The 12632-nt window shown below is 55.6% G+C and overlaps 1 protein-coding gene across 1 annotated transcript in view; it reads right to left on the reverse strand.

Annotated features, from left to right (window-relative positions):
* Nucleotides 1-399: 399 nt before the first annotated feature.
* MEGF6 (multiple EGF like domains 6) overlaps nt 400-12632 on the reverse strand; it is an 89222-nt gene continuing 76989 nt past the window's right edge. Inside the window, exons 19-36 of the mRNA XM_077788134.1 lie at nt 12170-12298; nt 11783-11914; nt 10673-10801; nt 10041-10169; nt 9460-9588; nt 9082-9210; nt 8305-8433; nt 6795-6923; nt 5820-5948; nt 5052-5183; nt 4682-4810; nt 3880-4008; nt 3657-3785; nt 3400-3528; nt 2448-2576; nt 2236-2364; nt 1020-1148; nt 400-467 (exon numbers count right to left, since the gene is read on the reverse strand). Of these exons, the coding sequence (XP_077644260.1) occupies nt 400-467; nt 1020-1148; nt 2236-2364; nt 2448-2576; nt 3400-3528; nt 3657-3785; nt 3880-4008; nt 4682-4810; nt 5052-5183; nt 5820-5948; nt 6795-6923; nt 8305-8433; nt 9082-9210; nt 9460-9588; nt 10041-10169; nt 10673-10801; nt 11783-11914; nt 12170-12298 (2267 nt within the window). The remainder of the gene's footprint in view (nt 468-1019; nt 1149-2235; nt 2365-2447; nt 2577-3399; nt 3529-3656; nt 3786-3879; nt 4009-4681; nt 4811-5051; nt 5184-5819; nt 5949-6794; nt 6924-8304; nt 8434-9081; nt 9211-9459; nt 9589-10040; nt 10170-10672; nt 10802-11782; nt 11915-12169; nt 12299-12632) is intronic.

Raw genomic sequence — 12632 nt, forward strand, 5'->3', positions numbered from 1 at the left:
AGCTTCCCATAAATATTGATGCATAAATACCTGATTTGGACCACAATTTCAGCCCCCTCCCGAAGCCCAGCACCAAAATTTGAAAGCCAGCAATGTGTCACAAGCTGTCAAAGTCCACTGTCCCCTGACCAGAACTGATCCCTCCTGAACTGGTCCTGTGGTCTCTGGCCAAAGGCATGCACTGGTGTGGGCACACGTGTCCTCACGGCCAGCCCGCGCTGGCACAGTGAACTGGTTATACTGGGAGCTTCAGCCTCACTCAGACCGCCCCAAAAGCAGCAGCTGGGGCTGTCAGGAGATGAGAGCTGCTCGTGTGGCTCATCAATGAGTTCATTACAGGTCATTGGCTTCTTCAGGTGGCTGCTTGGTGAAACCAAGGGGGTGCTCCCAGAGCAGGACCTACTTCTCGGCTGGCCGGAGCCCCTCCGGGGGTGGTGGTGGCCTGGTGGGTGGCAGGGACTGCATGGCTGGAAGGGAAAACAGGACAAGTCAGCCCTGCTGCAGGGGCAGACCCTCCACACCGCTGCCCTGCCTGGGAGCACGTTCCCTCCCCATTCCCCTCCCCACTGGGAGCACTGGTCCCAGCCTGTGGGTTGGGGTCAGACCCTCCTGCGCCCTGCCCAGCACCCACGGGGGCAGTCTGAGCCCACAGGTTTGGGCAGAGATGAGGAGTGTGGGAGTTTCACTGTGGCTGGTGCATGGGATCAACGTTCCAGCGTGCTCATCAGTGGGATTTGTGCCCTGGCTGTTCCAGGGGCACATTTGTGGCTAGGCTGCCAAACATCTTCGTTTCTGGCACTCCATACACCTCCCTCGTGGCTGCAGTGGCAGAAACAGGTCAGAGCAACTGAGGGCTTTGGAAGAGGAAGGTGCTACTCTACGTGAGTGGGCTGAGCTGATTTACTGCTCCCCAACCCAACCCCTGGCACAGGACCCACACCTGAGCACAGGACCCACACCTGAGCACAGGTCCAGCCTCCCCTCGGGTTCTGGGACCGCTGTCCCTTCCGTGCCCTCACCTTCCCGGCAGGTGGGTCCCGTGTGGCCGTCCAGGCACAGGCACTGCCCGTTCCGGGCGTTGCAGTAGGAGCTGGGGGCACACTGGCAGGGCAGGCGGCAGTCGGGGCCGAAGTGGGTGGGCTGGCAGTCTGCAGAGGGCACAGAGCTGCTCAGGCTGCTGCCCATGGCACAGCGAGCAGGAAGGCTCAGAGCTTTCCCTGCTTCTGCTGGGTGCAGGGCAGGGCAGAGAGCTTTTTGCTGTGGTGACACAGGACACCGGAGCATCCCCAGGCCTCCAGGATGTCCTTTCAGCCTTTTGACCATGTCAATCTGAACACACGGGCTCTGGAGGCTGCAGGAGAATTTCCATTCAGATCTGACTACCAACAGGGGCCAGAGAGGTGAGTGCCACTGCCTCTCTTGCTCTGTGAGGTGACACACACCAGAAAAAAGCCTCTCCCAGCTGTTGGAACTCAAAATGTCTCTCAGACATTTTTAGAGGTTTCAGGCCTCGGTCAGAAGCATTTTAGACCCCAGCAGGCAGCTGCAAACAGCTGTGATTTTGAGTTTGAGCCGTGGAATGAGTTACCAACTTTGGAGGTGGAACAAGCAGTCACAAAGGGTTAGATAGGATAGTAAAAGTAGTTACAAAACAGAGGGAAATTTTTTTAGTATTGTACAGGGGGGTTTTAGCATCTGTACAGGGGTTTTTTTACTTTGTACATGGGGGTCAGAAGTTCTAAGATGGAGGAAAGTGGGCTGATCCTGTTCTTCCTCTTTCCTTTTCCTTGCCTCCATGTTCTTGGTGACGTTGGCACTCACAGATTGGTTTAGAGTAGAAAAGCACTTTGTAATATAGGTAGTAGGTATTGCGGGAAACTATAAACATGTAATACATAATATATCATATAAAATACAGCAGCAGCCCTGGGTGGGAGGGAGAAGAAGAAGACAGCAGACAGAGAGGATGTCAGGGTGTGTGTGTGCCTCTGCCTGAGCTGTGAGCAAACCACAGCAGCCCGAGAAGAAAATCTTTTAGATAACTTGGAATAAACTGCCTTGAGACCGAACAACAAGAGGCTGTGGAGTTTTTCTTCAGAAGCACGGGTTGGAGGAGAGACTTTAGCACCCCACGAGACCCCAGACCAAGCCCGGGTTTCTCACACCCAGCTTTCTGGGAGCAAACTCCCTGTCACACAGCACCCTTCCTCCCCTGCCCAGCCAGGCTCAGCTCACCTGCAGCACACGTGGGGCCGGTTTTGCCGGGGGGGCAGAGGCAACGCCCCGTCACCGGGTCGCAGGGGACATCGCTGGGGCAGTCACAGAGCTGCTGGCACCCTTTGCCATATGTGCCTTCCTTGCAGCCTGTGTGAGACACGGAATACAGCCCCTGGCCTGCATGCCCGGCCCTCGGGATGCCCCGGAAAGGGCGAGGAGGGTGGCAGTACCTGCGTGACAGCGCTCGCCCCGCAGCCCCGGGGGACAGCGGCAGCGCCCGGTGGCGGGGTCACAGCCCGCGCCGTGCCCGCAGGCACAGCGCTCCCGGCAGCCCTCTCCGTGGAATCCCGGTGGGCAGCCTGCCACGGGAGAAGCTCATCAGAGCTCTGAGCAGAGCCTCGGCCAGCCGGGCACGGAGGAGCAGAGAGCCCGACTTGTGCCCAGGCGTTTGCTCGGTGCCCAGCAGCTCTGGGTGTGAGTGCCTCGGGGGTCGCGGGGTCACACAGGGATCAGGAATCAGCTCTCTGCCTGGGAAGGGCTCGCTGCGAACCCTTGGGAAATGGAAAGCCTGAAACCTTGGGAAATGGGAAGCTGAACCCTTGGGAAGTGGAAAGCTGAACCCTTGGGAAACAGAAAGCCCAAAGCCTTGGGAAATGGAAAGCTGAACCCTTGGGAAACAGAAAGCCCAAACACTTGGGAAATGGAAAGCCTGATCCCTTGGGAAATGGAAAGCCGAACCCTTGGGAATTGGAAAACCCAATCCCTTGGGAAATGGAAAGCCAGAACCCTTGGGAAAAGGAAAGCCAAACCCTTGGGAAATGGGAAGCCAAACCCTTGGGAAATGGGAAGCTGAACCCTTGGAAAATGGAAAGCCGAACCCTTGGAAAATGAAAAGCCAACCCCTTGGGAAATGGAAAGCCAAACCCTTGGGAAATGGGAAGCTGAACCCTTGGGAAATGGAAAGCCAAACCCTTGGGAAATGGAAAGCCGAACCCTTGGAAAATGGAAAGCCAAACCCTTGGGAAATAGGAAGCTGAACCCTTGGGAAATGGAAAGCCTGAACTCTCGGGAAATGGGAAGGCCGGCGGAGCGTGCTGCTGCTGTCACACCCGTGCCCTGCTCTCCAGACAAGCTTTATTGACCCCCCACGCCCCAGGCTGGTGTCCCGCTGCCACCACTCACTGTGCTCGCACAGGGGCCCGTAGCGGCCGGCGGGACAGCGGCAGGCGCCCGTGGCCGGGTGGCAGCTGGCGTTGTGCAGGCAGGGGCAGCGCAGCTGGCAGGCGGCACCGAAGCTTCCCGGAGGGCATTCTGCGGGCGGCACGGAGCGGAGCGCTGCTCAGCAGCCCCACAGAGGCTGTGCCAAGGCAGGGCTGGCACGGGTGGGACACAAAGCGGAGCCGGGATATGAGCTCGGACGGGACCCGGGCCAGGGTTACCTAATTCGCAGGATTTGCCCGTCCAGCCGGGTGCACAGGAGCAGGAGCCGTCGGCGGAGTCGCAGAGCCCCCCGTTCTGGCAGGAGCAGGGCTGCTGGCAGCCCAGCCCGTAGCGCTGCTGCTCACAACCTGCGGGGCACAGGGACCACGAGCAGAGATCTCAGGGCAAGGGAATCATTCCCTGCCCGGCACCTTTCCCAACAGCCCTGGTGTGCACACTTGCCTTGCTCACACCTGCGGCCAGCTCTGCCTGGAGGGCACACGCACTCTCCGGTGACAGGGTGACAGGGAACTCCGGCCCCACAGGGGCACAGCTCTGCACAGTCCTGCCCGTAGCGGCCAGCGGGGCATCCTGGAGGGAGGAAAACCTCGGTCAGGCCAAAGCAGGGCTGGGGAGGTGGGAAGGAGGAGAGGGAAAGTTTTGCACAGCACTGGAGCTGAGCGATGGGAGGAGAAGGAGCCTCCAGCCCTGCCCTGCTGTGCCATAGAATCGTGGAATGGTTTGGGTTGGAAGAGAGCTTAAAGATCATCTGTTTCCAACCCCCCTGCCATGGGCAGGGACACCTCCCACTAAGCCAGGTTGCTCCAAGCCCTGCCCAGCTGTGTACAGGGGGTTAGAACTCATTTTTCAGGTGTGACAAGTTGACACCCACCAGCTTTGGGTTCTTTTTGGGAAGGTAATCACTGCCCTTTCCCAGCTTGGATTTCATGTGGCTCCCTCAGACTTCTTAGTCATCTTTGACAATTGATAACTGTGCAGATTTATCTCCTGGTGTGCACAAGCTGTCCTGCCCCAAAACCTGAGGCATGGTGTTTGCAGACAGCAGACACTCATCTGCAGGCTCCTCCCTGGGATGCAGCAGGAGGGCACTGCTGCCAGGACAGATGGACAAAGGGCACAGGGAGCTCTCCTCGGGACTCAGTCCTTGGTGTGCTGCTCATCCCTTTCTGCAGGCAGGGTCTGCATCTCCCACCTGAGGAGGCTGCCCTGCATTCCCAGCCCCTCTGGCTGGAGCAGCACTCACCAATGGAGCAGTCGGCGCCGATGAAGCCCGCCGGGCAGTGGCACATCCCCGTGGCACTGTCACACCGGCCCCCGTTCCTGCACCGGCACGGCCGCTCGCAGTCCCGGCCGTACCAGCCCGGGGAGCACTCTGAGGGGACAACAAACAGCAGCTACAAACACCAGGAGAAGGTCCAGACACCCTGGGAAAATCCACCAGGTGCATTGCATGGATGTTTCACCCGGGAGGAGGCAGAGAGCTCTGCCAGGAGCAGCCTGTGCCAGCCCCGAAGCACCCAGAACTCACACACACGCACAGATCCCTCCTGGCACCGGGATTTCAGGGTGGGACACCTGCACAGGGGATGCAGTGGGAGCAGAGCAGGACTCACCCAGCTGGCAGGCAGGACCGTGGAAGCCGGGGGGACAGACACAGGCCCCGGTGACAGGGTGACACTCCTGGGTGGCTCCGGCGCACTGGCAGATCTGAGCACAGCCCTGCCCGAAGGTCCCTGGCAGGCAGGCTGTGAAGAGACGGGGCACCAAGGTGGCTCAGGAGCCATCCCACCCCTCTCTGCAAGGCTTTTTTTAAAACGTTTTATTTAAAGCCAGGATTTGGAGAGCCTTTTATGGCAGTAAAATTCTCCACCACCCAGAAAGCAAAGGGACTCTCATGCAAAAGGTTCATTCACTCCAGGAAATACTTGGATTGAAAGGAAAGGCAAGTACTTAAAAGCATTAGATGCCTCTTGCTGTGCCAGCCTTTCCTGCCCTCACATTTCTGCAAGCTCCACACGCAGAGATGGCAAATCCAACACTGTCCTCTGTGTAAGGAACGTGCTCACACACCTCTGTCTCTTCCAGACTTGCTCATACGTACAGGAGCTCATTTTAATAGTGATTTATGGCTAATCCTCTGGATAAATACCCAGCTCTGATTTCCCACTTGGCTCCCTCTGCCCCGCTAACATTCCACAGGCATGCACCCAGCTGCCAGAATGGGAGTTTCTCCTTGGCACAGCTCTGCTCTTGGGCTGTTTTCCCTTCTTTATCTTTTTTCTCCCTTCTATTTTCTGTAGGAATTGCTCGGCCCATCCCGTTCCCAGGTTCCCAGAGCATGCCAGCAGAGCTGCAAGAGGATCCTTGCCATCCCCCCGTACGTTTTTCACACGCAGGGCCGGTCAGTCCTGGCGGGCAGCCGCACTGCCCGCTGACGTGGTGACAGGGCACTCCCGGGGGACAGCCACAGCGACTGGCACAGCTCCTCCCAAAGAAACCTGGCAGGCAGGCTGTGGGAAAACAAGCAGCAGGATGTCAGTCAGGCTTCTGCTGCTGGAGCTCTGGATGCTGAGAGTTTTAGACTTTGTGTGCTGACAGATCCCTGACCCCCAAGAGAACACTGAATTTAACCTGAGGCAGTGCAGAAGCTTCCAAAATGGAATGACAGAACTGGGATTGTGGGTGTGGAGTTTGGATAGAAGTGTGTAATGCCACAGGTGGAAAACTTACAGTTTGGGGTTTAAAGTAATAGATATATAAAGCAAAATGGAGGGTTTAGGGTGGAGGCTGGTCCTTCTTTACCTTCTTCCTTCTTCTCCATGGGTTTGGGTGGTATTTTGTAATTGGACAGAAAAGTCCACATTGTGGACTCTGAGTGATCAGTTATGGGGCTAAAAATGAAAATAATTTAGGTGTAATTTCCTAATTGGACAGTTTAGCCTTAAAAGACCTTGTAGCAAGAGATATAACAAGGCCATTTTGTGCCTTGTTGGTGAAGAACTGCAGAACTCAGTGCTGTGAGACTGTAACACAGATATGAACAATAAACACCTTGAGTCTGAACACGAACCATTCTGTCAAGTGCCTTCAATCCTGACCTCATCAGAGGGAAAAAGGAAGCTGAAAACAGGCATTCTGCCTGGATTTTAAGTTGTTGTTAATGCCTGGAAGGCATCAGAGCCTTCTCCATGGGACTTCTGCCCCAATGTCGAGCCAGCCCAGCAGCATCTTGTGTCACAGCCCCAAAATATTTTGCCACAACTTGTAATTCTCATTAAAAATGAAGTTTCCCTCTTCCCAGGCTCTGGAACAGCAGATGTTTCCCTGGATTTCCCTCACCCAGGGTTGTTCCTCACCTTTCTCACAGCGCTGGCCCCTCCAGCCAGGGGGGCAGTCACAGGCACCAGTGATGTGGTGGCATGAGATGTTGTCCCCACAGTCACAGAACTCCTCACAGCGTGCTCCAAACAGCCCCTCTGGACAAGCTTCAGGGATGAAAACACAGCAGAGAGGACATGTTGCACCAAAAAGTGACTTTTCAGCCCTTTTTCCCCTATAGTTTCACAGCGTATTGGGTCTGTCTCTTGTGCACACACACATAGCTTGAAGAACAGCCATGGGGAGCTAACAGGACCCTAGCTTGGTTCTTTTTTTAAAAAAAACCCAACAACATAATTTCTACCTTTTGAGTGGGTTTCTTCATTAATTTTTATTGAAAGAAATTATAGAAGTGCTTTACACTGCCTGGTGCTCTGTCCTGTGTGGGGTTCTGGGAGCATGTGACAATGCTGGGAGGGGGCACTGTCCCCCAGGATGTGGCAGGACCCAGTGAGGTGATTTGTGTGGCCAAGCCTCAGCTGCCAGCAGAGCTGTTTACAGCCTCCTGAAGGGAAAAACATCCCCAGCAGGAAACCTGAGAGTGGCTGGTGGCAGCTGAGGCTCTGGTGGCAGCTCTGGTGGCAGCTCCCTTGTGCCAGATGTCAGCTGCCAAGTGCTGCCACTGGACTTCTCACCCTGATTTAAGGACGTGCCAAGCTGAGGTGTCATGGCCCCAGAAGGGAAGAAGCTTGTGCATCTCTGCTTGGTGTGCTGATACGTGGTGAGGTTCATGCTCTGAAGGCCAGAAGCTTTTTCAAACCCTTCCTCATGGGAAGGAGATTGCCAGGTGTTGGTTTTCTCAGCTTTTCTAAATATGGGCTAATTGAGAGGTGTTTTAAAAGATTTAATTCTGTTATCAATCGTTGACAGAGAGATTGAATTAGAAATAAGTTTTAAGAATTCTTTACAAATCCATTTCCCACGTGTCACATCCAAGGATACAGCAGACATGGAGCCACCAAGGGACAGATGCCATGGTCTGCTGGTGCTTGGGACCAAAGCCAGGCCCTGAGGGTCAGTGTGATACAAGGACACACAGAAGGAAGAATGGAAAGGGGATGATCCACTGTTACCCTTAAAATAATCGTGGCAGAGCAAGGTCCTCCCTTGGCATTTTGGTTTCACCACGCTGGACTGCTGCCCTGCCTTCATCCCTGCTTGCAGCTGTGGTTTTGCACTGATGCCTGGGGGTCTGTGCCTTTGGGAACCCCATCCCCCTCCCACCAACAGGCTGCTCTGGGTGTGCACCAGCATTTTCAGGACAGCCTTCAGACAACAGGAACCAGGTGGGGTGGAACTGGATAATCTTTAAGGTCCCTTCCCACCCAAACCCCTCTGTGCTTCGATGGAAGGAGAAAGGGCACAGCAAAACTGGGGCACGGCCAAAACCACAGCACTGCCAGCTCCCTGCTTGCTGAAATGTGAATTTGATGTCTTTGCTGAAGCCCCCAGACCCTCCCTGTGCATGCCCACGCCAGCCCCACTCACGTTTCTCACACTTGTCGCCGGTCCAGCCGGGCTGGCAGAGGCAGCGCCCGGTGCGGCGCTCGCAGAGCCCCCCGTGCTGGCACTCACAGCGCTGCTGGCAGTCCAGACCGTGCTGTCCTTGGGCACAGGCTGCCAGGGGCACAGGGTGAGACACTGCCCTGGCACCCACCCTCCCAGCTCCCACCCTTCCCACCGACCCCTCGCACACCACCTCCAACCTCCGCAGGAAAACTGAGTTCTGGATGCTGAGAGTTTCGGGCTTGCTGTGCTGACAGGCACTGACCCCCAAGAGAACATTGAATTTAACCTAAGGCCATGGAGAAGGCTTCCAAAATTGATTGATAGCACTGGGATTGTGGGTGGGGAGTTGATTGGAAGTGTGTAATATCACAGGGTGGAAAACTTCTTCCTTCTTCTCCATGGGTTTGGGGTATTTTGTAAAGTCCATACTGAAGACTCTGAGTGATCAGTTATTGAGTTAAAAGTGAAAATAATTTTGGTGTCATTTCTTAATTAGATAGGTTGGCCTTAAAAGACCTTGTAGCAAGAGACAGTTGGCCATTTTGTGCCTCGTTGGTGAAGAACTGCAGAACTCACTGCAGTGAGACTGTAACACAGACAAGAAACAATAAACACCTGAGTCTGAACGTGAACTATTGTCTCAAGTGCCTTCAATCCTGACCTTAACAGATGTGAAAAAGGAAGCCCAAAAGCATCAGAAAACCATTCCAAAGCAGGATGTGTGTGCCCCAGAGGTGTTCCCCGTTGTTTCCTCACCCAGCTCGCAGGCCAGCCCGGTCCAGCCCGCAGGGCAGGCACAGCCGCCCGTGGCCGGGTCGCAGGTGCCGCCGTTCTGGCAGAGGCAGCGCTGCTGGCAGCTCTTCCCAAAAAACCCCTCCGGGCAGGCTGAGGGAGAAACAGGACACACATCCCGCTCAGGACACAGCTCTGAGGGCTCGTGCCGTGCTGCCAGAGCCGTGGGTGGGTGGTCTGATACACAGCAAGGCGGATTTTAGTGTCAGAGGAGCCAATGACACCTTCTGGTTTGCCACCCGCTCAGGTGGGCAGCGTTCCTCGCCCACTTCCTCGCCCACCCCAAGGGATGGCATTGCTCCCCGTGCTGGCAGGGGAAGCAGGTGGTGTGGCAAGGGTTACCTTGCTGGCACGAGGGTCCCGTCCACCCCTCGGAGCAGAGGCAGCGGCCGCTGACGTGGTCGCAGGTGGCATTGTTGAAGCAGCTGCAGGTGTGGCTGCAGTTCTGGCCGTACTTGTTCTCCTGGCACGCTGCAGGGGAGCAGAGCAGGCAGGAATGGTGGGCACTGGATGGGAATTACAGCAGCCAGGCTCCTGCCAACCCTCCCAAGGGCTGGGAGAGGATCTGTCAGTGGTGGTTGGCTGCTCTGTGAGGGGGTTTTGTGGTGTTACAGGGAAATAATGTGTCCTACAGGCCTGACATCCGAACACAGACACTGCTGCCATCACTGTTACATCCTTTATCTATTTGGAAGCAGTTTTGCTGGATACCCAAACCCTCATTGCATTCAACCACAACATGCTCAGGCAGAGCCCCCAGAACCAAAATTAAATTCCACACAGAGAAAATCACAAGTGGGGAATGGACAACCCAGAACTCTGGTTCCCATGACCTGGCAGCAGAGACAGCCCTGGCTCCAGAGTGCCCATGGAGGGCAGGGTGGGCACCTCCCACAGACACCTGCCTGGGCACAGACACCTACCCTGGGCACAGCGGGCTCCAGTCCAGCCCGGGGGACACTGGCACTGTCCCGTCACAGGGTCACAGTGGGCACCATTCAGGCAGTCACAGGCTTGTCGACACTCCAGTCCATAAAATCCATCAGGGCAGGCTGTGTGAACAAAGGAGAAATCCACACAAAATGCAGAGCTGGAGCCCTCCCAGTGGGAAAAGGTGCCTGCCCCTTGGTGGGACAGTGGGACAGTGCTGCTAAGGGCAGCAGATATTGGATGCAAGTCCACTGTGGACATTGCAGGTACAGGAGAGGGCAGTGGTGGATCAGGAGAGTGATGGCTTGAGGTTCCTGACCACGGACAGGCTGCTGGGGGAGCTGGATCCCTGCATCCAGGGATCCTGTGTGCAACATGTACACACTCAGGCAACCATGGCAGCTATGCAACCACTGAGTCACTTATTATTTACATTTTAATAGTGGTTTTGTTTTTCCTTAGACCTTTTCCCTCCAGAAATAAAACCAGAGGCAGCAGCTTGCCGACTTGTTGCTCCCCCCATGACCATCCTGAGGAATTCTCTTTGCTGTAACGGGATAACAAAGTCAGACAGGGAGCACAAACCCTCTGGGGTGGAGCCTGGTGCCCAGGGCCAGGTACTCACCGTGCTCACAGAAGGTTCCTCTCCAGCCTGGGCTGCAGGTGCAGGCCCCGCTGACGTGGTCACAGGTGGCTCCGTTGTCACACTGACACTGGTGCTGGCAGCTCTGCCCAAACCACCCTTCAGGGCACTCTGAAAGAAAGGAGACTGAGGAGTTTGTCTCTTCCTGGGTCCCAGAGAATCTATCCTAAGGCAAGGTGATTCTGAGTGGAATAAAAATATCTGGCAGCTGCTTTTTTTATAACAACCAGTGGGTTATAACCCGCCCCTTACAGGTGTGTACCCACATCTGTCACTATTAGACACAAAATGAGTACACAGAAGTTTGGTAAGTTCAAAAAAGAAAAAGAGTTAATTTTATTTCTGATTTGTAATATATAGAATTTCAAAAGTGACAGTGGATTGGAGGATGAAATTGCCACCTCTCCAACCACACTGGTTAAATTAACAGTCTATCAATTCTTTCTTCTTACAAAGAAGAATGTAAAGCTATCATTATTTACATGAACATTGTGTGAGAACTCCAGTAGAAATATGTAGACATGATCAGAAGGCTAAAGAAGTTTTATGGGTGTTACAGTGAGCTCATGGACACTCTGTGCTCCCTTCCCCAGGACCCTGTGACTCTGATCAGATAACCCTGGATCCTCCTTCCTGCCCCAAATGGGTTGGTGGAGAACCAGGGAAGCCCACCCTGTCCAAAGTCTGTATAGACCCCTGACATTTCCTGTTTGTGCTCTTTTGCCCCACTCTCCACATGGACACCACAGAATAAAGAGAGTTGAATCAATGAATATTAGGATAAGAGCCTCTTTTAGAAATCTTTGCCATCTCCTGATATTCCTCCCCTCACAGCCTAGGACCTCTGAGCTAGCCTAATATTCAGGGGGCTGTGCAAGGGGGGGGAATATCATATGAAAACTTTCAAACTTTCAAAAGAACTCTAAAAGAAAACTTAACACTTTTAAAAATCCGGGCTAAACACATCACCCAGCCACCCTGGGCACAGGATCAGCATGGCAGGCAGGGAGGGGGACTGGGCTGGGGCGATGCCTGTCCCTGGGAGCCCGGCAGGCCGGTGGGTGTGAGGAGGCAGGGCAGGGCAGCACTCACTCTGCTCGCAGCGGGTGCCCGTGTACCCGGCCTCGCACAGGCACTGCCCGCTCCGGGCGCTGCAGCTGCCGTCGCTGTTGCTGCAGTTGCAGGCGTGGGCACAGTCGGGGCCCCAGCGGCCCAGGTCACAGGCTGCAAAAACACAGCAGGAGCCCATCACTGGTGTGCGCCCCAGGGCACAGCGTGGGCACCGCGCTGCCCCGGCCGGCGGGCACAGCATCCCCTGGGCACAGGGACAGCTGGTGGAGCACCGCACAGACACGGCAAAGAACTTCAGAGAGATTTCCCTGGCAGGGGCACGGCATGAAGGCGAGAATGGGAGGTGGCAGTGTAGCTTGGCACGGGTCAGAGTGGCCCAGGAGCGAGGGGGCAGAGCAGGGGTGGTACCTCGCTGGCAGTGGTGCCCCGTCCAGCCGGGCGGGCAGCTGCACGCCCCCGTCACAGGGTGGCAATGTCCCTCGTTGCCACAGCTGCAGCTCAGCTGGCAGTCGGGGCCGAACCAGCCGGGTGGACACACTGCCAAGGGAAAAGGGAAAAAGGACTGCAGGTGGCTGCTGGAATCCCGGGTACCGCGGTGCTTCGGCAGAGCACCAGCAGCTCTGACACCCCGAGTGCAGTGCTGCACGGGACAAGGGGCTCAGCATTTTGCCTTCTTTTCTCCTGCTGCAGGAGTTGCTACAGTGGAGATGGGACCAGAGGGACTTTGAAGTCCCCAGGCTGCACCCCAATAAGTGAGGGCACGGAGATGTGCACAGAGCTCGGGGTGGCAGTGCCTGGTCGGTCACTGGGTGCTCCACTCACTGCAGCAGAAGGTCCAGCTCAGCTGAAGTCCACCCATTCCTGCTGGAGA

This window comes from Lonchura striata, chromosome 24 (assembly GCF_046129695.1).
Source record: "Lonchura striata isolate bLonStr1 chromosome 24, bLonStr1.mat, whole genome shotgun sequence".
In the NCBI taxonomy this organism is placed as follows: Eukaryota; Metazoa; Chordata; class Aves; order Passeriformes; family Estrildidae; genus Lonchura; species Lonchura striata.